General features: G+C 36.0%; 1 protein-coding gene across 16 annotated transcripts in view; it reads left to right on the top strand.

Annotated features, from left to right (window-relative positions):
• Window positions 1–23,734, top strand: part of NRXN1 (neurexin 1) — a 1,047,547-nt gene that overhangs the window by 407,068 nt on the left and 616,745 nt on the right. For 7 of the 16 annotated variants that reach the window (XM_023532818.1, XM_023532820.1, XM_023532824.1 and 4 more), the window contains one exon: window positions 1,938–2,099. In XM_023532818.1, the coding sequence (XP_023388586.1) occupies window positions 1,938–2,099 (162 nt within the window). Of the gene's footprint in view, window positions 1–885; window positions 931–1,937; window positions 2,100–23,734 lie in introns of those variants that run through there. The other 9 variants (XM_023532814.1, XM_023532816.1, XM_023532823.1 and 6 more) reach the window with 3 other exon arrangements.

Genomic DNA, 23,734 nt, shown 5'->3' on the forward strand with positions numbered 1-23,734 from the left:
TTAGGAGATGGTTGCCCACCATCAGTATAGCTGTAGACCACAAATATCCTATAAGTCTGTCTCTTTGGTTCTCCTTTTTTATTTCTTCTCTCAGATACTCACCAAGAGATCAGAGGCTCATTTGAGAGAAGCACAGAAGGAAGGGTGGGGCTTAAGGAGCCCACTTTCTAGATTTGCCTTTGCTCAGGTTATAAACCAAACTGTGAATTGGTAACTCAAAGGAAACTGTAGTTATACAGCTGGGGTGCATGTGTGGCAGGACAGATTACAAACAAATCCATTCTACTCATTTTATGTGTCAGGATCTTTGCTTTGTTTCATTGCAGTAAACTGTGACCCTAAAGTCCATCAATATGACCGAAGGAAGTTTTGAAGTTGAGGAGGAGTCCTTGTATGCTGTAAAATTGAGTAGTAGGGCAATGCCAACTGATTCCTATGAATTTGCTCGGGCTGGGGAGGGTCAGGGTGGGGGAGGGACCACTTACGGGGATAGGGCGGCAGTGGTCAGCTGATGAGCTTTAGGCCTTTGAATCCCTTTTAAACTTTTTAAATGTCTGTCAGATGTACTCAGAGAGACAAAGGGAACGTTGCCATATGTCTGTTTCTGTCTAGTACCAAGTTATGAACAATACTGGCAGGAAAAATATTACCTCTGTGGGAGGCCTATTTGTTAGTCTGCTTTTTTCTTGTAAAATTTTTTTGCCCTTTTTCTATGTTACTAACATGCTTAATAACTAACATGTCATTCATGGAATGTTTCATTCTACTAACCGTTACCTGAATCAAAAAATGTACTAACATGGTAGAGACCATCATATTTTTTAAGTAACGATCGTTATTCTGTTCACAGTTTTTAATTTCCTTTCTCCCCCCTTCTCCACAAAGCACTCAGGCATTGGACACGCTATGGTAAACAAACTACATTGTTCGGTAGATATCATTCTAATTGTTTCTTATTTTGGGTTTGCCGTGTGTTTTCTTTCTTTCTTTTAACTGTAGACATCATTAACAAAAGAGGAACTGCGGTTGGTACTCTTCTGCTTACTTTGACCTCCTTCTTTTCATCTGTTGTTGACCTTCTTATTTTTCACCTGTTCCTGTCAACTTCTGTTTTCCAACTCACCTGTAGGGGCATCGTTAACGTTTCGAACGTTTTTGCATCCAGCTGTGGTTAACACGAGATAAGACAAAATGGTGGCTGGCCCGAGTGACCGCAGGCTCAGCCAGTCTCTAACCATTCATGATGCATGGCATGCACACTTGATTTGGGAATGTTGGAGATGTCACACCCACTCATCTTTACGTCATCACAAAGCAGTTGTTTTTTCCTTCCGTTCTCCCTGTTTTCTTTTCTTTCCTTTCTGAACTGTACTGTCCCTCCTGCATGTGCACATCAGCGCGTGCCGCTTCCACCGGTTGTTTTGCCTTTCCTCCCCTTTGGCATGGACGTAGGCACTTGCATGCTGAACAACTGCTGCTCAATAGTGCAAATAGTGACGTTGCTGGAAATAGCTTGTGCCTTTTATGTTAACAAGGTGCACGTTGTGATTAGTTAATAACAGACAACTAAACTTTACTAATATGTACACCAGCAAAACTAACCTAGGAAGCATTTTACTAACACCATTTTTGTGTCTGCTAAATAACTTTTGAGTTGCAGCAGGGATGATGCTGACACTAGTTCAATAATCAGTTAACTCTCTAACTAGTTTAGATCTCTTAGGGCTAGTTGAATAGAATCCAAGAATAAACCTCAAACAGACATGAAAATGGGTTCCACCATAGGTCTAAAAATAAAAACCAAACAAACAGAAAAAAAAAAAAGCAAAAACCAAATGAAAAAATAAAACAAAACAAAACACAAAACAGGCATATCCCAGGATTACAGTATCTAGGTCTGAGTATAGCGTGTCCTTTCCCTGTGCTTTGTTATCTAGGTGACAATATCAGTGGATGGGATTCTTACCACAACGGGCTACACTCAAGAAGATTATACCATGCTGGGGTCTGATGACTTTTTCTATGTTGGAGGCAGTCCCAGCACAGCAGACCTTCCAGGGTCACCAGTCAGTAACAACTTTATGGGCTGTCTCAAAGAGGTAAATATCACTATCACCAGAATCATTCCTAATTCATGATCTCATCATTTCAGATATGGATTGAAAGAACCTTTGCTGAAGACCCGATGTTTGTGGAGTCAAATGACACGATCTTAAATTCAGTATCCTACTGTTGTTTATATAAAATCGGGGGCATGGGGCGGCTCATAGAGCATTATGAAAAATTTAAGTTCCTGCTCTTTAGTAGACTGTAAGTAATTCACAATTAGGATTTACTCGAGCAGTTGTGTATTAGCTATAAAAGAAAGTCAAACACAAAGAGATATTGGGTCTAGATTTAAGCTAAATGCTTTGCTCATGCCTACTTAAGTGCTTTAAATGTTATATACAGTGGTGCCTTGTTATGTACAGTGGTGACTTGTAAGTGCTTTAGATGTTATATACAGTGGTGCCTTGTTATGTACAGTGGTGACTTGTTTGAGCCTTACAAGAAAAAAAGGAAAAAACTAAGCTATGAAAAGAGACTATATAAAAAAATTAGTCTGTATGTTGAAACAATTTTGTTCTTATATTTTAAATATGTTCTGAAGGAAGTAAAGCTGATGAGCTTGCTTGATATTTAACTGAACAAAACTATCAGGCTAAAGATATCGGGAGTTTCATCCTCATTCTCAGTTGTCATTAGCTGTTGTAACTTTTGATAGGGTTGGAATTCGTTGGGGTATGAGAAGAAGAAGATCACAAAGTCCTTGAATTTCAACTTGTATAAATATTTTCCCATAAAAACTACCTGTTTTCATTCAGAAACAACCCAATTTCTTGTGGATGATAGAGCCAGAGAGGTTCTTCTTGCGTTGTATAGCTGCAGTTTAATGGTGTGGACCTCTAAAATGTAAAGTTTAATAACTTTGAATTTATTAACAATGTGCCATAGATGGTGTTACTAAGCGGTGACATACTTTGGTAAATTCTAAAGAGAATATTCTAATCAGATAAACTTGATTTAAGTAAGCATCAGAGAAAAACAATCACTGCTTGAGTTGTCTTTACTTGTCTTTCATTTATGTAAAATTACTGGAGTTTGCATTGCTCAATTTATAGATGTATATAGGAGTCCTAAAGGGGATTCAAAATGTTATCGTTTTAATACTAGGAGGTGTGGTTCTGACAGGTTAAATCTAACCAACTTTGTGGCAGAAGGGATCAGTTGTCTCCCAGAGAATAACTTTTACTCTTTAAAAATATGTAGTATGACTCAAGACTGTGTTAAGTTCTGGGGACATAATAAAATTGTAATAATTATAATTATTATAATAACAGTACTGACATTTGCTGAGCTCTTATTTTATGTCTGATGCTATCCTAAGAGCTTCACAATATAGTTAGTAATTTTATTATCTGCATTTTTCAGACAAGGAAACTGAGGTTCAGAGCAGGTACGTTTTTTGAGCAAGGTCTCACGTAACAAGTATTAAAGCTTAGAGCTTAATCAAAGAAGTCTGATTTCAGAGTCTTCTGTGTTCTTAGCCACCACAATATACAGTGTCCAAACAGAAATTTATGTAAGGGTCCTTGCCACAGAAAATTGTACAAGCCCTCAAGTTTGTTACAAACTGAAACTTTTAAGAAATGTACAATAGCCTGTGACAAATGACGTTATAAATTATGTGGCACAGTTATACTCAATTGAGTTCAAAAGTGAGTGAAATGAGTGGGAGGTCTGGTAGACAAGGAAGATACAGAGAAGAGTAAGAATGTGAGAGTCTTGAAGGATGACTATGATTTGGATAGGCAAGGGATAGAGAAAGTAGTTCAAGTTGGGGAGAAACATAGTGAAAAAAAAAACATAATTAGATTTCATAAGATGTCTGAGACCCCCTTCTGGTGATGAGAATTAGGAGTAGGAGCAGAACCACACCCAGCCACCCACCCCATTTCCCTACTTTCACTGTGAACAGGCCAACCTAAAATCAGCCCTTATGCCCTGCTTTACCTGTAAAAACTCAGTCTTGCTATGGACTGAAAAAAAGGAAAGGGAATTCATGGATCCCTGCAGAATCTGAAATTTAGCTAAAGAGCTCTTTTGAGTATCCTGTAAGAACATGAGTATTTCTGCAATTAACACCTGAGTTTAGCTGAACTTCATTGTCTTCCAACAGTTCAGCAGAGGCTAGGCAATTTTTTTGTATGTATGAAGCTGAGGTGGATTGCCTTAATCTGAAATTATAGTTTCAGATTAAACTGTGATTTAGATTGTCTTTAATGTTTAAAAGATAATGAGTAGTTCATACACTTTAGAACTCATCTCTTTTTGATTGGTCTTTCAACCACATGCAAAAACAAACAAACAAAAAATGCTATAGCGAAACAAGTCAGGTGGTCTCCTATGTGTCGTTTAATTGGTAGCTACTGAGTCCATACAGTGGGGATTCACTCATGCGATTGTCTTTATAGGTTTGGGATGGATATCACTCTTCTTTATTGATTGTGTGCTTCCAAATCTCTCTTCCACAGCCTGGAACATGTGTTTGGAGCAAAGGCTGCCAGTTTTTGTTTTTATTTTTTTATTTTTTAATGTGTAATCTCTTGCACTTTATTTCCTCCGCACACACTAGAAGGTAGAAGGATACAGGCACAATCAGCCTGTAAATAAAAACAGACCTCACTTCAGAGGCTTTAATATGGTTCATAGTTTCTGTCCACGTCTGAGTTACTATTTAGAATGCCCTGCTCTTTCTACCTCTGAAATGAAATTGTTACAAAGTATCATAGATTTTGAGTTAAATCACCTTTTTCAGATAGGTGAGCTTTATAGAATTACTGAGAAGAAAGGAATACACACCATGTTCATTGTCGCCACATTTCTCTTAACACTAAGCCCACACAAGCCTTCCTTAACTCTATGTTGGGCTCTGCCCTGTAAAACATTGCATGTTTAAAACCTTAATTATGGTTTCATTTATGGCTCATAACATTTTTACTTTCAGTCTACTATGCAGTCCCTCTTGGGGTGACCAGTCTTGGAGGAGATATTCACAACACCTTGTCTGAAGTCATAGGATAAATTTTGGAGTGTTAGAATAGAAAAGACCCTAAAAATCATTCTCCAAGTCCAACCTTCTTATTTTGGAAATGGGGAAACAGACATAGATAAGTTACCTGTTCTACTGAGAGGCAAGGAAGGTGTAACAGGATTAGAACACAGAACACTGTCAGATAAAATTTAGTATTTATAAGATTGGCTCTGTTTCATTATAAAGAATGGCAATCAAGGTACAGAAATAGAGATAGCCTACCACTATCATACATTCATATCTTCACTCTTTTAATATTAAAGTAAAAAAATGAAATTACTCTTGATAATGAAACAACCCAAAATCTAATCTTCATTAGAAGTAGTTAGGGCTTTTTTTCTATGGCATTTGATGATGCCGATTTGAAATGAGACTTAGCTTGCATGTAGAGCAACCAGCCCTCATTAAGAAAATTATTATTATTTTTTAGTGATTATCAAATTTCTAAATAAAGTTCAACAAAACCTGAATTTTATATATTATGTTTTGTTTAAATGAGAGGAAACATTGAATGGCCAGGAATTTATAATAAGGGGTCAAAGTAGCTTTTTAAAACTTATATTCATTATAAATAAATCAAAAAGCCTTTAAAGGAATGTTTGAACTCACTGAAAATGACTTTTACAGATAAAATTAAAGGAAAAAATTGTAAATAATAAATTACTATTATATACATTCCACATATATGAAATTCCTAGCTGATAATACATCTTTAGAAATATGCTTTTTAAATCTGATTTTTACAAAAGCAATACTAATCATACTTTGGCAGAAACATTTATTTATATTTTAATTTCATTTTCGATAACATCAAGTAAAAGCTGAAATATATGTTGCTTAAGATTTGTTGATTATTTTAAATTAATTTTCCAGCAAGCAGTTTTTGAGTGGCTGCTACAATAAGAGCACAAATTGGTGGACCCTGCAGAAAGATAAAACACGGCCTCTAAATGAGATGCTCAGAGTCTATTTGAAGACATTTACAGCCCTGCCAATTCACCTTAGACCACTTGGAAAACATCATTCTGTATAACAGTATCATGGTTGATTGCTAAGATGGTCATTAGAGATATTTTTTTAAATTTTCAACGATAGAAATCTCACTAATATGTATTTCTTTCTCAATATTTTGAGCATGAGGGCTTGGTGCTGTTAGTAAATGACTTACAAGGAAGGGTCATGTAGCTCCCTCATTAACCTTGCCTTAGAATCTACAACTGCTATGTGCATTTGTTTGTGTCTCTAAAATGCTTTGAAACACCTATTTGCCCCTTGCAGAGTGAAGATTATTCAACAGTTTGTTAGTAGGGAAATGAAACTGAAGAGATAGGAAAGGATTGTATTCAATATAACAACCTAAAGTCCTTTATTTGAAGTTTGTTTTTAGCCATAGGTACCTACTGGAGTTGTTTGAGGCAATTTAGAATGCTGCTACTAAAAGTTGCTTGGGATGAACCTAAGGAAGGATATTTTGGGGGGGAGGGGGGAAATAAGTAAGTGAAATGCTAGGGGGAATTAAGTCCCTACTGAAAATTTCATCAATCTAATTAGACCAGTTCAGCCTTTAATTACACTGAGAAACTTTTAGCACAAAAAAATTGGTGCAATGAGGTAGACGAGGTTCACAAAATATCCATTTATGTAAGAATTTTTCTCCACTGTGAAAAATAGTTAATTTCTACTTGTTATCAGCATGGTCTCTTCTGCCACATGCAGTGCTAGCACTGTAATTCCTACAATGTACCAGTATGAGCACTGAGAAAGAGGTACAATTTTTCTTTGTGCAAACACCCGTTAATTCCTACCTTTCCTTTTTTGGACGACAGTGAACTTTAGAAAATTGGCAAGCCTTCTTAATTTACCCCTTCTGTGGTAGAACTAACTCATCAAATATGTGTCCTTAGGTGTCCTTGTGTTCTGTCTTATTTCCCTCATTGCTCAGAGTAGAGTCCCTGTCAGTTACATGTAAGAAGAAAAATGTATGACAGGACTTGCATTTTAAGTTATTTTTCCAATTTTGAAATAAAGGACTTTGTGACCAGTTTGAGAAATTTGACCTAACAGGAACGGTGGAGGGTAAAGAGATGACACTGATATCTGTAAATGACGAAATGTGGGAGGAGGGAAGACTTCTTTTGTTGGGAGGACTTCTTCGTATAGGCTCCAAAGTCAAGATTAAACAAATTTCTCTCCAGACTCTTCCTTACTGGGGTTACCGTTACCTATAGATACTTTCCATCTTTCCTCTCTTATTATGTTTTCACAGTCTATATATCAGTGAGTAGCATTTTATAGTTTATTTACTATGACATTTCCACAGGCCCCACTCACTTTCTGGAGAAGAGAATTGCTTTATGCATTCCCATCTCACTTCTTCTTAGACCCTCACCATTACAGATCCACACATTTTTACTCACCATATTATTATAAAACTAGGGATAATACTACCTTAATTATTTTTGGTAAAAGTCATCACTTGAACTAATCATTTTAAGATAGGTTTTGCTAATGTCCTCCAAAATTAATAGATTGCTATATATACGTAAATTCTTATAACATAAGGACTCATGCACTGGGTTGCCTTCCTAGAGGCAGGGTCTTGGCTTCATGACTCATAAGAGAGCTTGGTTTAGCCCAGCTGGAGAGGAGATAAATTGGCCTACTGTGTTTTGAGCAGAAGTTCTGCTCTAGAAAAAAAATATTTCTCCATCTGATTTAAAACACAGAAGATGGCAGTTTGCTTTTAAAACTTTAATGAGATAACAAGCTAGAATTTGTCAGATTCCACTAAACTGATTTATTGTAGGTTCTGCTTACTTTCTTTTAGATCTTGAAAATACTAAAATGTGTATCACTTCTGCTGTAATAAAATGTCAGCACCAAAATGCAAGCAGAGGTCAATTACCTTTGCCTCCTTTCATTTTCAGGGCAATAGCCTATAGCATTTTTAAAGCCAGAAATCCTCCTTTCCTTTTAATGATGTCTTCTTAAGAATCCCTCTGAGATAATAATAATAATAATAATAATAATAATAATAATAATAATAATAATACCAATACCACCTCCATTATGTCACTCAGGACCCTGATATCTCAGCAGAACACATGCCTCTGAATGGTGAGGTTGGACCTTGTGTTGAGTACTCCTGCTAGTTGAGCCTGAATTAGCTCATCCAAACAAGATCCAATGCTATAAATTCTGTGGTACCTAAGTGTGCCTATACTAGGCACTGCATAGAGGGATATTGCTGAAACTAAGGGAGTTGCTATATTCCAGAGTGGCAATAATAACATATTAAGCATTTTTATTTCTCATATAATATCTACAACATCTAGTGAGTTACCTAATAAGCAGGTGCCCAAGATCATCAGCAACACAACATAAAGAACAATTTACTTAAAAAAATAAGTTAATGGAACCATATGCAATAATGTGATATTCAGTATTTTAAATATAGCAGCAAGGGAGTCGTGGAAGAAAAAAACTAATTTTGTGTGTGTGGACTTATAGCATTTTATTTTAGTACCGCTTTTATTAATATATTTCATGGAAGAGTTCACTGTCATTTTTTCAAGGCTTTGAGTATGACAGTATTAGTTACACACTATTGCTCCTCTTTGACAAATGAGAATATGGAGACTAGAGATGACTAATTAGGCAACTAACCTAAGGGAAAACAATCAGTAAGTAACAGAGCCTACATCTGAACCTGAATAATCTGATCTTTAACTGATAGGTAATAATCATTGCCTTTAGCAGCTGCTCTGTTTTGCTTTCTTTCCTCATAGTGTAATCTCATTTCTCTTTCCTTGTTCTCAATATTTTTATAAAGGTAAAATGAGCTGAAATGAACTTTATAGGAACCTTGAAGGGAAAGGTAGCACAAAACTGCAGCTTATACCTGGGCTTCCAGTGTGTGTGTGTGTGTGTGTGTGTGTGTGTGTGTGTTTCTTCCTCCCAGTGATTTAACTGGTGCTGAGATGTTACCTCTGTAATCCTCTTCTCCACTCTAGAAGCCTGCACACATCTTCCTATTTTAAGGGCATAAATAAGATAATAATTTTTTTTTAAATCGATTTCTGTACTCTGTAGCCAACCATATGAACAGGGAAGAACATAAAACACATTTGGAATTACTTTCTAAATTTCTGTGAAGTGTTGGTTCCATGCATTGCTAGGAGTAAGTTCACTTTTGTGCATCACAGCCTTAAGGGCAAGGGAAATAAGCAATTGGGGCAGAAACTAGGCATTTTGCCATATACACTGCTCTTCGAGATTGGGTTCAGGGAGTCCCATCTGCTCAGGTCCCCAAGGAAGTGAAACTCAGCTCTTCAGTCTGCAAAGCATCTGGTGAGTCCTTGTCTGGAATTCAGCTTTTTGAACATAGCAGCCTCCCTTCCAGGGGACCCACAGATTTTTATTTCCCATCATTTTCAGCAGATGCCCCATAGCCTGGAACTGTATCAGCAGTTGGCATAATGTGTTGTCGTGCTTTCAAATATCAAGCTAGGATAACATGGTTTGGTAGGGAGTTCAATGGCATTTTAATTTTGAGGATTTGATACATTTTATAGTATATGACATTTTCTAGCCCAGCAGAAAGCAGTAATGAATAATGTCTAAGACTGAACATTTCCTCTTAATTTCAGCACCCACTCGAGTTATCTTGTTTAAATTTCTCCATCTGCCTGTACATTAACACTTGCATGTGTGTATTCAATGAGTCAACATTAATCTAGACCTATGACGTGCTGGGCTCTGTACTAGGGACACATAGTTAAGTAAGGGAATACACATAGTAATCAAACAGGAGAACCCAACAACAACAAACAAAATCGCAATACAAGTTCCTAAAGTGAGGTATAAAAATTTGCTCTAGAAATATAGCAGATATTGAATAATTCTACCAGAGGAAATAAGTAATACATTCAAAAAGAAGGTGACAAAGTAATCTGAGTTACCCTCTCCGTCTCTCTTTGTTCAGCTCTGTAATGGTCACGGTATTGTATGAGAATGAAGCACAATGAATTAGTTCCACTTTCAGAATTGGAAAAGAATAGGAAAGATTAAATGGCATGAAGGATTAGAACACATTACAAAGAAAAAGAAAATGAAAAGCTCTATGTAAATACAAATTTGTACTTCACCAAGTTTGAGCCCTATTTTAAAAATCTGAAATTCATCCAAAACAAGTAACTATTTTGAAGTTTGTCTTAATTTTTATTAAGAGAGGAAATACTCTTGTCTATAATTCTTTGGATAGAGTGCTATGTTTGGAAAAAATTATCCTTGTGCATGGTGATTGCTTTTTTTTTCAGGAGAATTATCACTATTGAAATACATTGAAAACAATTTAATTACTTTAAAATGAAAATAATACTATTATTCAGAAGCAGGTGATTTTAAACAATAGAAAAATAAAATTTTTATTATTGTTGAGTAAATATTATGTGCACAGAGAAATTGGTGACTCTGAGTTCATGTGTATTATATGACTATGTACTATGTACCAGGCTCTGTATAAAGTACCAGAATATAAAAAATTAGGTTGACATAGGTCATCTAATCAAGGTCACGATAAGTGAATTTTCCTTTAAATATATATATTATATATTTTTTCTGAGCTTAAATTTGTATATGAATCAAATGGGAGTGACAGTAACTACTTATAGATGGGTATTACATTAATTTCAATAAGATAAATGCCTCTGGAAGCAGACAGAGCTGAGTTCAAATCCTGGCCCCCTAGACTTGGTAGTTGTGTGATCTGAGAAGTTATTTAATGTTTCTGTGCTTTAATTTTCTTCCCTCTAAAGAATTAAGTGAAACTATCTAATCAGCATAGTGACCGATATACGATAATATTCCAATATGGTAACTATTAGTTAACGATTATATTACAGACAGGGCCTACTTAATGGACCTGTGATCTGTATAATCGCACAGGGTCCCACCCATAGAAGGGCCCTGGTGTTGAGTTAATATATTCCTGTTGTCATCTTGAAATTCTTAATAACTTTTGAATAAGGAGCTTTTCATTTTCATTTTGTACTGTACCTTAAAAAGCATGAAAATTGTCTTGATTGTAGATGTGTTTATGATATATTATACACACATTATCTTATTTAAAATGTTATTTTATTCGACTTTCCTAAGAGCTTTGTGATGAAATTGAGTTAAATTGGAGTTCACAAATTATTTGTCACATTATCAAAACCAAATCACTAATATGTAAAAGTCAGAAGAAAACCTCTGTTTATTGACTCTAAGCCCAGTATGCTTTTCTGGTTTGTTCTCCTAAATTATAATAGCCACTATCAAAAATTTGTAAAGATGATTGAGAAACTTAGAACATTTAGAAAAACATAGATATCTTTTTAAGAAACCAAATTACAAATAATCACTTAAATTTTATAGATATATAATTTTTTTTTGCTTTTTAGGGATTTTATCATCATAAGATTTCAATTAACATTACTTTTCAAAAATAGCTGCTGCTTTCCCTTCTCATATTCACCACCTATAGACAAGCAAAGTCTCATATGTGAGACTTAAATGTTTGTTTGAAAGAATAAATTCAGTTTATTCGTCAAAAGATATGGTCACCAATGATTGAAATCAGTCCTTCATTAATATTACCTTTAGTTATTATTTGATAATTATTTGATTATTATGTGTTAACACAATTATTAAAAGTTACATAGAATTTATATCAGAACAATTTCTAAAATGACATGCAACTAAAAGCTTAGGTTTTTAGGTAGTTTCAAGGGAAAGAAAGCCCATCAAAGACTTAGCCATTTACGGATTTACTACTCGAGGTGTGACCTGTGAACCAGCAGCTTCAACATTACCCAGGTACTTAGATGAAAAAACTCAAGCCCCTCCCTAGATCTACTAAATCACAGTCTACATTTTAATAAGATCCCCTGGCAATTTCATATGCAAATTAAAGTTTGAAAATCACTGAGCTAAAGTACCTCAATATTTTATTGACATTATCGACTATAAGATTCACAATTATTTTATGAATCACTGAACACTGCCGGTTAACCTAGGCTAGAATGCACCTTGGTTGCAACTCAGAAATATTAAAATATAAAACAATGTGCAACTTAGTGGCTCAGTATTGACTCTGAAGCTTACAGTCAGAGCCTCAGCATCTTAAAATGCCAAGGCCCCACGGAAAGTCTCCCCGACTCTGTTCCCTCCAAGCCCTTGGATGAGTTTGGCCTTTTTTCCAGAGATGAATATCAGAATCTTCTCATCTGATTGCACCGAGGACAGATAAACCACCAGGACACATACAGGGCCAGTCCCCTAACAACCCATATTTAGGGGCAGCTACAGTCTTGGGATGAGGTGTACTCACTATCCAAGCATTAAGCTTTTGCTTCTGAAGTATTTGGAACTGAGCCCATGAACATTAAAGTAAAATGCCTGTGTGTTTAAAAAACAATCTTAAACTAGGTCTCCTAATCTTTATTTGATTTTTAGAGTACTGCTTTCATAGCAAAATTCTTTCCCTTGCCAAAATGCTGAAAATCACTGTGTGCAGGTTTACTTGGGTTAATTATCATTTCCGCATGGTAATATTCTTGCACTGAATTTCATATGTACTCTTTTATTTTTTTAGGCCATGGTTTATATAGGATTATTTTACCTTACCACTATTTGCTAACTTAAACAGATTTCTATGTATTCATTTACATTTTAACAATTTTATAATATAATAGGATATGCAAAGGACGCAAACTCTTCCTTGGGTATAATTCAGGCAGTCGGGGATTTGAGGCATTAGGGAACCATTTAGGGGAATGCTGCTTCTGTACCATGAATTTTAATAAAGAGCCCCCTGGAGGTAGCTACGAAGTATGGCACCTCTAAACTGAAGCACACTCAGATTGAAATTTTCTTAGTGATTAAATGAACAAAGAGATGTCTTTAATTGACATAAATGGGAAAACCATTAATCCTAGGAAAAGTGTGGAGTGTGCACTTATATGATGTTTATAAAAAGACAACTGAAGCAAAGCAGCTGCAGACTTTGCATTAGAAGACGACAGTATCACAGACCCCTCAAATTTCTTTAGGACATCAGAATTTTATGGCATTTTATATATTCCCACTATCTTCCTCTAAACTGAATCTGTAATCAGAGGCTATTTGTTCTCGAAGATATATTTAAACTAAAGTTATTTGTCTTTATTAGATTAGAATAACACTGAAAATGCCATCACTTACCCTGTGCCCCACCCAACATTTTTCACTTCATTACTACTTTACTTGCACTTTTAATAAGCTCTTTTTTTTTCATCTTTAAGTACATATAACCTAGGAAGCAATTACATTTGTTGTGAGATACCCAGAAGTGTTTAAGTAATAGGAAAGATTTTTACATTCATATTAGTTTTTATTTAAATAGCACTTATGATCCATGAGTAACTACACTTCTAAATTTGTTCATTTTTTCACAAAGCCCTCACTGAATGATGACTATGTCTCAAGCAGTGAGTAGATGCTGGATTTACAAATAGGGATGATTTTTATTGCCTTGGGCAGATTCCGAAGACAAAAACAAACAAACAAACAAATAAAAAACAAACCCATAAAAATGAATTCAATGCCTGTATTTCAACAACAAGAAAATATCTTACATGGCCACCATGAGTTGGGCCTGTACTAGATGCTAAGTGAGAATTGAAAAAGAATAAGACACGGCACAGGGAAAACAAACACATAAGCAATTATTACCTTTATTTTGCTTCTTCACATTGCTTTGAACTTCTCTCTATCATAGCACTTATTGGTACTATAATTTAATTATACCAGTATTTGATAAATGGGTGTTTCTCAAGAAGATTAATCCCTAATACCCCAAGATATCCATTGTATATGATAGTGCTAGTATGTATCATCTTTGAGACAATTGAGAAAATAACTACTTAATTTTCTGTGTTCTGAGATTCAGATGGAGACCCTGGTTAAGAGAAACTGAGTAATGATTTTCTTCATGTCAGGGATTGTGATTTTTATTTCTTCAGTGCTAGAACCCGAGGCTTAGTTGGTGCTCTATAATTCTTGAGTAGATTGATTGTAATTATACTTAAGTGAAGAAGTTCTATAACAGAGATTCATGCTATATTCTAAGGCAACACAGCTTATGGAAGGTAGTCAAAAAATGTCCAGAAAGTCTTTCCTAAGGAGGTATATTTGAGCTTGGCATTGAAAGGAAAGTAATACATCTCCAAGAGAATAAAGATGTGGGATATCAAATTGAGAGAGGAAAAGTTGGAGGAAAGGCTTGATTGTAAAAGAATGTACAATTGTTTGAGAGTTGTCTGGGGTTAGTCAGTGTACCTAGGGAAAGGATGCTTGGAGGAGAAGTGAGCAATGATTCTGGATTAAAAAAATGGGTGCAATGATGTTGAATATGACTAAAATGATGACAGCATATGAGTGCTGCAATGGTTGTAAATTTTGTGTATAAGAATTAATTACCCAAGAGTTTATTAAACTGCAGATTCCTGCCCCCCAGTATCTGATTTAGCAGTGGCCCCGCATTTTTAACAGACCTTTAAGATAATACAGACATAAACAATGCAAAGACTTTGTCATAGAGAGCCTTCTAGAAAGGTTTGTGACTGGGGCCAGAATTTAATAGGAATAAAGGATCAAAAAGCCTCAGCCTCCATGTGGGAGAAAAAACAAAACAAAACAAAACAAAACAGAGGGAGATATTCAGGGTTGATCTAGGGCGAGGGAAGAATGGAAAATGCTGAACAGTCCAGAGATCCTTCAAAGATGGTATCAAGATGACTTGGTGAGTTCTGTAGAAAAAAAAATCGAAAATATTAACACAAGGAAAATCTACATATTTCTACCAAAACAAAGCATTCAAACCAGTTATTGTTGTTCATATTAGAGTTAAAAGGAATAGAGAACAAAGTGGTGGGAAGCACAAAGGAAGTAAGAAAATGGCTTCCTGATATGCAGTTTTGGCTCTTTGGACCACGAGACTCTAAAAGCTGACCAGTACACATGTGAGGTGTAACTCAATACATTTTACTTAACCTCTGTGAGCACCAGGTTTTTCATCTGTCAAGTGAAGAGATTAAGTTTTGTATACTTTAAGGTCCATTCCTATAATAAGATTTAAGTTCTGATTTAAAACCCTTACTGTGGTAGTGGCTGCAAACACCGATAAATAGTTTTTATATAAAGCTATTTTAAAGACCTTTCTCAAGTCATCCATCCAGAGAGATTCTAACATATCACTCTGACCTTAATTATTCTCAAAAGATAAGAAAGATAAGAATTTCCCACCACCACTTCCCTGATCAAAAACAAAACAACAGACAAAATACTCCTAAAATCTAAGAAAAAATTTGGGTCAAAAGAGATTTCTATCTGCCTGCTTAGTTTGTTTTTTTTTTCTTCTCTCCTCTCACCCCTTAAGAAAAGTTGGGCAAAGCATCCTGAATCGAATTATCAAGAAGCAGCATAGCTGTTAGAGTCTTTCTCTGCCCAGGCCCTTGAAGCCTTTCTGAGGCAACCATTGCTTTGATAGTAGGAGTCCAGCATTCTCATCAAGTTTTACGTTTTCATCAAACAAGCTCCATTGCTTTAAACCTGTAGCTGATCCCACAGTCTAGTCATAGGGCATATGATCAAAACACTGGTGTTTTTAAAGATTCAAAATACTGCGTATGCTTCCACTGTCACATACATACATCCTTGCCTTCCAGCAAGGTAGGTAGATGACTTCTGCATATAGTTTCTTTGCAGTCTATTTTTAAATAATTTGGTCACAGGAGAGTCTGGTGCTTGTGAAGAGGTGAAAGATCTCTGCCAGAGAGTAGATTTTAAGAATGATATTATTAGCTTCTAGAAAATTGGCTTCTGGGAAAGTTTTTGACTGGATTCTTAGCATGGGCCAGGGAGATATCAGAGACCAAGTATGTCTTCTATTTGAAGGAAAGATTCTCCTACCAATCTTTCCTGCCTGACTCTGGGGCTAGACTTCATTCAAGAACAGAAAACAAAGAGAAGCTATCTCTGCTCTTGGTTCTGTGATCACACATGCTAAGCAGTGTGTAATGCAGTTTGTGGGGAGGTGAAAGCACCAGCAGAAGAAGTGGATGAGATTCAAAAAGTGCTTCCTCTTGCTCTGGGTCTTTAGTCTCTTTCCTCCATTGCCAGAATTCATATCCTTTTTTATTGCATTAAAAATGGAAAGTATATCTTAACCTCAATAGTTTTATTAGGAAGGAAGGAAGAAAAGAGAGAGAGAAGGGAGGAGAGAAATTGAGCGAGGGAGAAAGAACAAAAGAGGAAGAAAGTGAGAAAGAGAACTTCTTTTTAATAATCTTTCTTAGTAGGAAAAATAATGCATACACAACTTAAAAGTAAGAGCAACTATAAGAAGGTGCATGAAAATTCAAAGAAAAAAATTCTGAATTGTGAAAAGATCTTTAAAAATAAACAATTAAAACTTGAATACAGGGGATCTCTATGGGGCTTGAAAGAAAAAAAAAATAGGAGACATGATTTAATCTAGCTCTCAGTGGAATTTTCTAGCATGTCAAAACCTCTGAAGAAGAGGTAGAGGGAAGATGTGCACCCTCTCTTTTCCGTTTATAAACCTGATATGTTATTTTTGTTTGTTTGTTTCGGTCTTGGGATCTCACACTCAGTATAGTGCATGTATGGTTGTCTCTGTTTTCAGTGCCACTTGGTTGATGAATTTCTCAAATCTGGATGAAATATGGAATACATTAAATCTTAGTCATTCAGATCCCCAGCCTTTTTCATGAGGCCATAAGATTTTAAAGAGAAAGAAAAGATAGGAACATGTAATTCTATTCAAAATGAAGAGACATGTTTTGGCCTCATGGGTAACTATTAGTCAAGCTGGGTAGAAAAATAGGTCCTATAATTCTTGCTCCAGACTTTTTACAATGTAACTCCCTCCATCAGCTTCCATATTGTTATAGATCCCTTCTCTAGCTCCATGTAGCCAGTGAACAATGCAGATGTCAATGTCACGTCATAGTTCTGTTTGGTAACACCTGGTTTGTTTGACTAGTAAAAGATCAAATTACCTCGGAACAAAGAAGGAGCTAAACTTATCTTATACAATAGTACATTTTCATGGTATTTAATACATTCTATAATGTGCATGGCAGACACAGCAAACATTGACTAAATTCAAGTGGTTTTTAAATCTTCCAGGTCAACACAATACAGACTTGCAAAAGTCCACTGAAAACAGGAGTTAATGCATGGTAAAATTACCATGAAATTTAAAAATATATATATGGGGTTAATTTCAAATTTTAGACTCTTCTCATCACTTTTCCCATTATTTAGGCACTTTCCAAGATGAACATTTTATACCTTCTTGAAGATCTGATTTTCTTAGAATTATATTGCAGAATTCAAAGTAACGATTTCCGAGAGTTAATTTCATAATCATTGGAGTTTATTGAAGCCTTCGACATGCTATATCTGACACCATTCATCAGATTGTTGTTTTAATAGCATCCTAAAAACCGTGTGTCTAGCATGCATGCCAAATCTAATATAGTATTCGAAGGACGGACCTAAGAGTTAAATTTTCAAATGCCTAAGCATATTGGATCTTTGCAGCACTCTGTTTTAATTTATGTATAACTTCTTTCTTAGGCATTCATGTTATTCCATAACCATAAAATGTTAATATTAGAAGAAAACATAGTAGTGTATATAATTGTGGTTAAGAAAGAAAAATCTCCACGTACACAAATGAGGAAACTAAGGCACACCAAGATGAAGTGACTTTCTCTAAGTGATTTTATTTTATTTTATTTATTTTATTTTATTTTTTTTTTTGCGAAGATGTCTCTAATTAGCCAGGGATCCCTGATGCAGCCAAAGAAATCTTCAATTTTAACAAAATAATAACCATGTTCATAGAAGCATCTATAGCATTACCCAATATTTCCCCTAGTTTTTTATTCACAGATAAACTTAGAATGTGAAAAGGCATTTTTCCATTTCTGTTTTTTTTCAATGTCAGAATCTTTTGTGTCAATTTTTCTTATTCTTAGCAGAACTTTAATGATCACATGATTCTATAAGCATTTCTCAAATTTTCTTGTGTCATCAACTAACAAAACAAGTTTGTCAAATTGTGTCGGAGAAAGATCACACTTCAGTTATTTCTCTAGAAACTTCTAAGTAAAGTTGTGAGCTTTCTCAGGGCCCATAAAACATGTCTTTCACATTTATTACTATCTTTGGCACAGAAAGCAAATCAGTATTTTCAGTTAGAAATCTCTCCTCCAATTTTCAGTCTCCAATCACAGCCAAACTCTGTACATTATACTGTATCTATCACTGGAAGGGTGTGCCTATAATTAATTGAACTCTAATTAAGCAATTATATCATGTGTGGTCTTATCACTTTCAGAAAATAATAGTTCACTTCAGGTTTTTGGTTTTTTTTTTTAGTTTTTCAACAACATTCTCTATGTGAGCAGTTCTTGTTTTTGAAGTCAAGTACATATCTTTTAAATTATTTTTGTTCCTCATTTGATCTTAAACTGTCTAAGTAATTTGCAGTATTAATTTCTCACATAAGCAATCATTCTGCTTTCCTCCATTTGGTTGTATATATCCCATTTTCTAATATGCCTTTCTGCTTTCCTTCAGTTAGGTTTATAGTTATTGAGATGACTAAATCTATCCCACCAACTGACAAAACAATTATCCACCCTTTTCACCCTGTTTAAAATGCATTAAATTTCTATCCACAACTGGAATTATAATGCATTGCCTAGCTTCTTTTCAAAAACTTCAAAACATTTCTGATGATTTTCTTTTTATGAGTCGAAACTGCTTCAACCCCAATTAGCAGGACAAATTTCTCAATCATGTATTTCCTGTTCTGATGAAGAAATTATTACTTAGCTTCTGGGGTACTGACTCATCTAACTTTCAATGAAGCATGTTTGCTCTGAATCACCGCTCTTTCTTATATCGCCTTATCTTAAAATGTCTTTTTCATGCACCTGCTGCCACTACCCCCACCCCACCCCAAGTCTTTGGAAAAGCATTACCAAATATGTGTGTTTTGTTTTTTTGTTTTTTGTTTTTTTTTTTCACTACAGCATAATCTTTAAGTCAAGAAAATTTATCTAGTATATTGCACCTAGCATTGTGGGAGATACTTACAATCTTTCTCCAGAAATAGCTTTCCATCAAACTGGGAGATCAGATTTCAAAAGGTGAACATATTTGTTTATTCTTCAGTATTTAGTGACCACTTTCTAAAGGCTAATTTTATTTAAAGCCATGTGATTTATAGTTTTCGTCAGGTCTGAATCCAACTACTTAGTGAGCTTGCAGTCTAAGAATGAGATGGTTTACCATATGGGCTTTGGAGTAATAGCACTTAGGACTTGATTTTGGTGTGATTTTGAGCAAGTAAGTCACATTCTCAGTTCCCCTGTTTCTTTATCACCTCACTTAAAGAGAAGAGATAAACCTGTACCTACCCCATGAGGTATTTGTGAGGATTAAATGAGATGGTTAATGTACCTTTAAAGGAAATAGAAGAGTTCGTGGTTAGAGCTGACAAGCATGTATATGGCTGACATAAGCAGAATAGGAGTTATTATTCTGTGACTTTTTTTTTTTTTTTTTTAAGGAGATGGCTAGGGAAGCTAAGTAACTTGATTGAAGTTTCATCCTATTAATAGCTTGAACAAAGATTCAAACTAATTCAGTCTGATTCTAAAAGCTGTTTCAGGGTAGTAGCAGGGAGAATATTAGAGAAAGGCGAGAAAAAATGAAATTTGTTTTAGGTTCATTCATTCAACATATTCACATGAGGGAGGTATTGAAGCTTTGAGAATGGTCATGCTCATGAGAAAGATGATGAGTTATAGGAGGAGACTAGTTCGCTTATTTGTTCAGTGAACATTTATCGAATACTGAGCTGCATTTCACGTGCATTTCAGCTGGCTGCTGAGCAACAAACAGGAAAACCTACATTTGTAGTGCCTAAAAATCTGGCAGAGCAGTTTGTCTGCTGCTATAGAATGTAAAACAGGTGCCCAAAAGAAAGATTAGGAGCCATTCACACAGAGGAGCTATTGAAGATTTGGGAATGGACATGCCTATCTGGGAAGAAAGGAGGAGAATGGAACCACCAGAACCTTGAGAAGGACCAACGTTGGGAAATAAGGTCAGAAAAAAAAGGGAACAGAAGAAGTAAGAGAGAGGGGATATATCCGAGTATCTGCAGCAATAACCTAATAATACTTACAACCACAGAAGGGGACACCTTGAGAGGGGACATTATGGCTGGGGAGGAAGAGGCAGATATCCTTGAAAGTAGATTTTCAGGCTGCTACAACAAATCAGAACTTGTGCCTGCTGACATATCAGTCAAAGGTTTGGGATCGTAATATGGCTAGAGGGTTATTCTCCTCTGAGGTTGCCAGGACAGTGACTCAAATCAAGCCTGGGACAGCACCAAAGCCCTCCCCAGACAGGCCCCTCCATGACTTTGCGCATTAACCAAGTCCTAGAAAATTTCCCATAGGCCTTACAAAGACCCAAGCAGCAATCCAATGGCAGTTTTCTTCCATACGGACAATGGAAGTCCCTACTGCAATGCCCTGTGAAGGCTGCCAAGCCATCTGGGCAGATGAGTCCCTCCTCCCAGGGAGAAGGGCAAAGCTCACCATCTGCTCTACTGGACACAAAGCTTTTTTATTCACAGTTTTGACCAGGCTGAGCCCTTTCTTCCAGTAGTTTTGATGAAATTGTTTCAAACTCCACTGCATCTCGGTCCAGGCACAATGGAAGAGGGAAGGGAGTTAAAGCACCTGGAGTTAGATGAGTTTGTATTCCAATCCTGCCTGAGTCCAGCATCGCTGGTACATTCCACAACCTCTTCGAATGTGAGTGTACTGTGTAATGGCAGAGGATAACAAAAGATTATTTTGACAATTGGAAGTGATGTACATCAATGTAGAAGCACATAAAGGTTGCTGCAAGGAACAGCGTTTTTTGATAGCATGGCATATATTATGAAGGACAGTAACAACTATTATAAAAGACAAGGAAGATCTGAGAAAGAACAAGGCTCTAAGAAAAGGTGATGGAGGCAGCTTTGAAAGAGCAATTGTCCTAAGAGCTCAGATTGTAAGAGATTAAGTTAAAAGTAGATGGCGAAGAGATAAAGGCAGTAATTTTATTTTATTTTTGTAAGAAAATTGACAATGAGCAGAAAGCGAGAGACTATTGCTAGAAGAAATCTAATGCTCAAGGGAAGTTTCTAACTTCTGATCATAACTGTGAAATCAAAACAAATGTGAAAATCAGTTTTAATCAAGTTGGAAAGAAATATGCTTTGAAAAGTTCGTTTTCTTATAGGATATCACTACAAGAATTTTAGGGTACCATTAAAAGAGAGAAATTGAAAATGCGTCTATAGCATGTTTATACTTATTTTATAGCCTTTATTTATTTTTGCATTGTTTTGGCATTTTGGCTCTCATTTCTCCATGCCGCGGAAGGCTGGAGGAGAACTATTAAGGAGCACAAATAATAATAGCAATGGAAATTAAAATCATGTTTGACTTTAAGCCCTTACTTGAAAACTTAGCTAGGCTGCCTAGCTCCTCAAGTCCTCCCTCCTCCTATAGCAGAATTTCAAGTGGTGTGCATTCTCTGAGGCAGCCTTTCCAATCTTCCCGGGACCACTGTGGGTGCTGTTCTTTAATATGTTTGCATTAATCTTACATCTACCTGCCAAGGAGAACTATTCACACTTGTAGCCTCAAATGCTGACCCTCACACCCATGGTAAGCAATTAATGTTATTCTAGTTCTTACCTATGATTCAATGCTTCCCTTACTTAGAGCAGGCATGGGGTGAGGGTTTGGGGTGGAGTAAGGTAGGGTGGGTCTTTTTTTCTTACTTTGGCTCAAAAATCATCATCAAGGGATTTGTAACATGCCCCACACCCTGCTCCCCGCCCCTCAAAAGCAGTCCAGAGCACAAATGCATAACCCTCAAAGTATCTTGAATGTCAAAAAAACTAATCGGAAACCAAATTCCTTACTTCCTTCAATACTTATAACATGTTGCCTATCAGATCAGATCACAGCCTAAGAAGGAGTACTTTCTGGGTTAAGTATCTTATACTCAGCATATTTGGGTCTCACCATCATTTCCAAAATTCCCTTTATATATTATTCCAGATGGCCAGTAGGACCTCATAAAAAAACACACCCAATGCCCAGTCTCCTTCCTCAGCATACCAGAATTTCCAGCCCAGTGTGCAAATTTGATTCCCATTCTGGTGTTTCATTAGTGTGTTTGCTGGTTCCTTCAAAGCAGAGGTCTTCTTTTATTCATGGTAGTATTGTTCTTAGTACTTAGAAAGTGGCTTGGACTAGGCACAAAATACAGGTCTGCTGAATAAATGGATGTAAAGCATTACAGAGGGTTTAGCCCTAAGCAGTATGAGTGTCTTCCCTAGTGTTGAGACAGCATAGGAGGAAGAAGGGAATTGACCCTATGGCGAAAGATGGAGATAAGGGAAAATTCGAAAGCCTTAGGTTTCGCACCTTCTTTTTTAGGATTCAGTAGATGCTAGACTGAGTGGAATCAAAGAAGAAAACATAAACATAAATCATTTCTTCAATGAGGAAGTAGCACACAGCCCATTCATTTATACTATTTCTTTGGATCTTTAGGAGGAGACATTACTAAGCCCCTTTTATCCAGCCTCAGCACTGTATTAGAAGGCTTTCATTTTGGACTTAATGAATCTTTTTTTAGCACAGCACACATTACTGCATTTCCCCATGTTTAATAATTTGAGCAAATGGCTTCCTCTATGACTCTCCCACACTTGAATGCCTTACCTGCCACATTTTTTAATACCGTACAGCTTATATTTTAAAAATAGAGAAAATATGTGAGAAAGGTATGTACTTGTAAATTCAGTGCCCTTTAAGCATATCATACTAGTTTCTACTGGTTCTAGATGGCATAGGCTCCATGGGTTCATGTTCAATCCACTTGTCAGTGCAGAAGCACTGAGATAGAGCTGTGCTGACTGGAATGATGAAAATGTACTCTAAACATGTTTTATGTATTTACATAAAAGGAATCCTTCCACAGTGATTATTTACCTAACCATACTTAAATTTACAAGATTCACAAGAAATAACACTTAATCAAAAACCTATGGCTCCATTCAGGTAAACAATGCAGCAATGTGACCTTAGAGAATTTCATTTGAAATGATGAGGGCAGGGCATCGAGGTTGAGGAGGAGAAAAAAGTGTGCCCATTTGGCGGCGGCCAGGGCTCTTTAGGACTGGAAACTATTAATCAGTACATTAATTTTGATCCATTTGGCTAGAATGGCTTCCTAAATAAAGTACTCTAGGAAACTGCTCTGTTTCCCCATCTTCATGATAAGCTTCCTGCTGCTAGCATTTTAATGTCAGTCTTGTCCTTTGCACTTGAATGAATTTTTTTTGTCCAACTCTTTTCTTTTAATTGATTTCTGTGACCACTGGGCACATACCAC

The sequence above is a fragment of the Pteropus vampyrus genome, unplaced genomic scaffold, assembly GCF_000151845.1.
Source record: "Pteropus vampyrus isolate Shadow unplaced genomic scaffold, Pvam_2.0 Scaffold91, whole genome shotgun sequence".
NCBI lineage: Eukaryota > Metazoa > Chordata > Mammalia > Chiroptera > Pteropodidae > Pteropus > Pteropus vampyrus.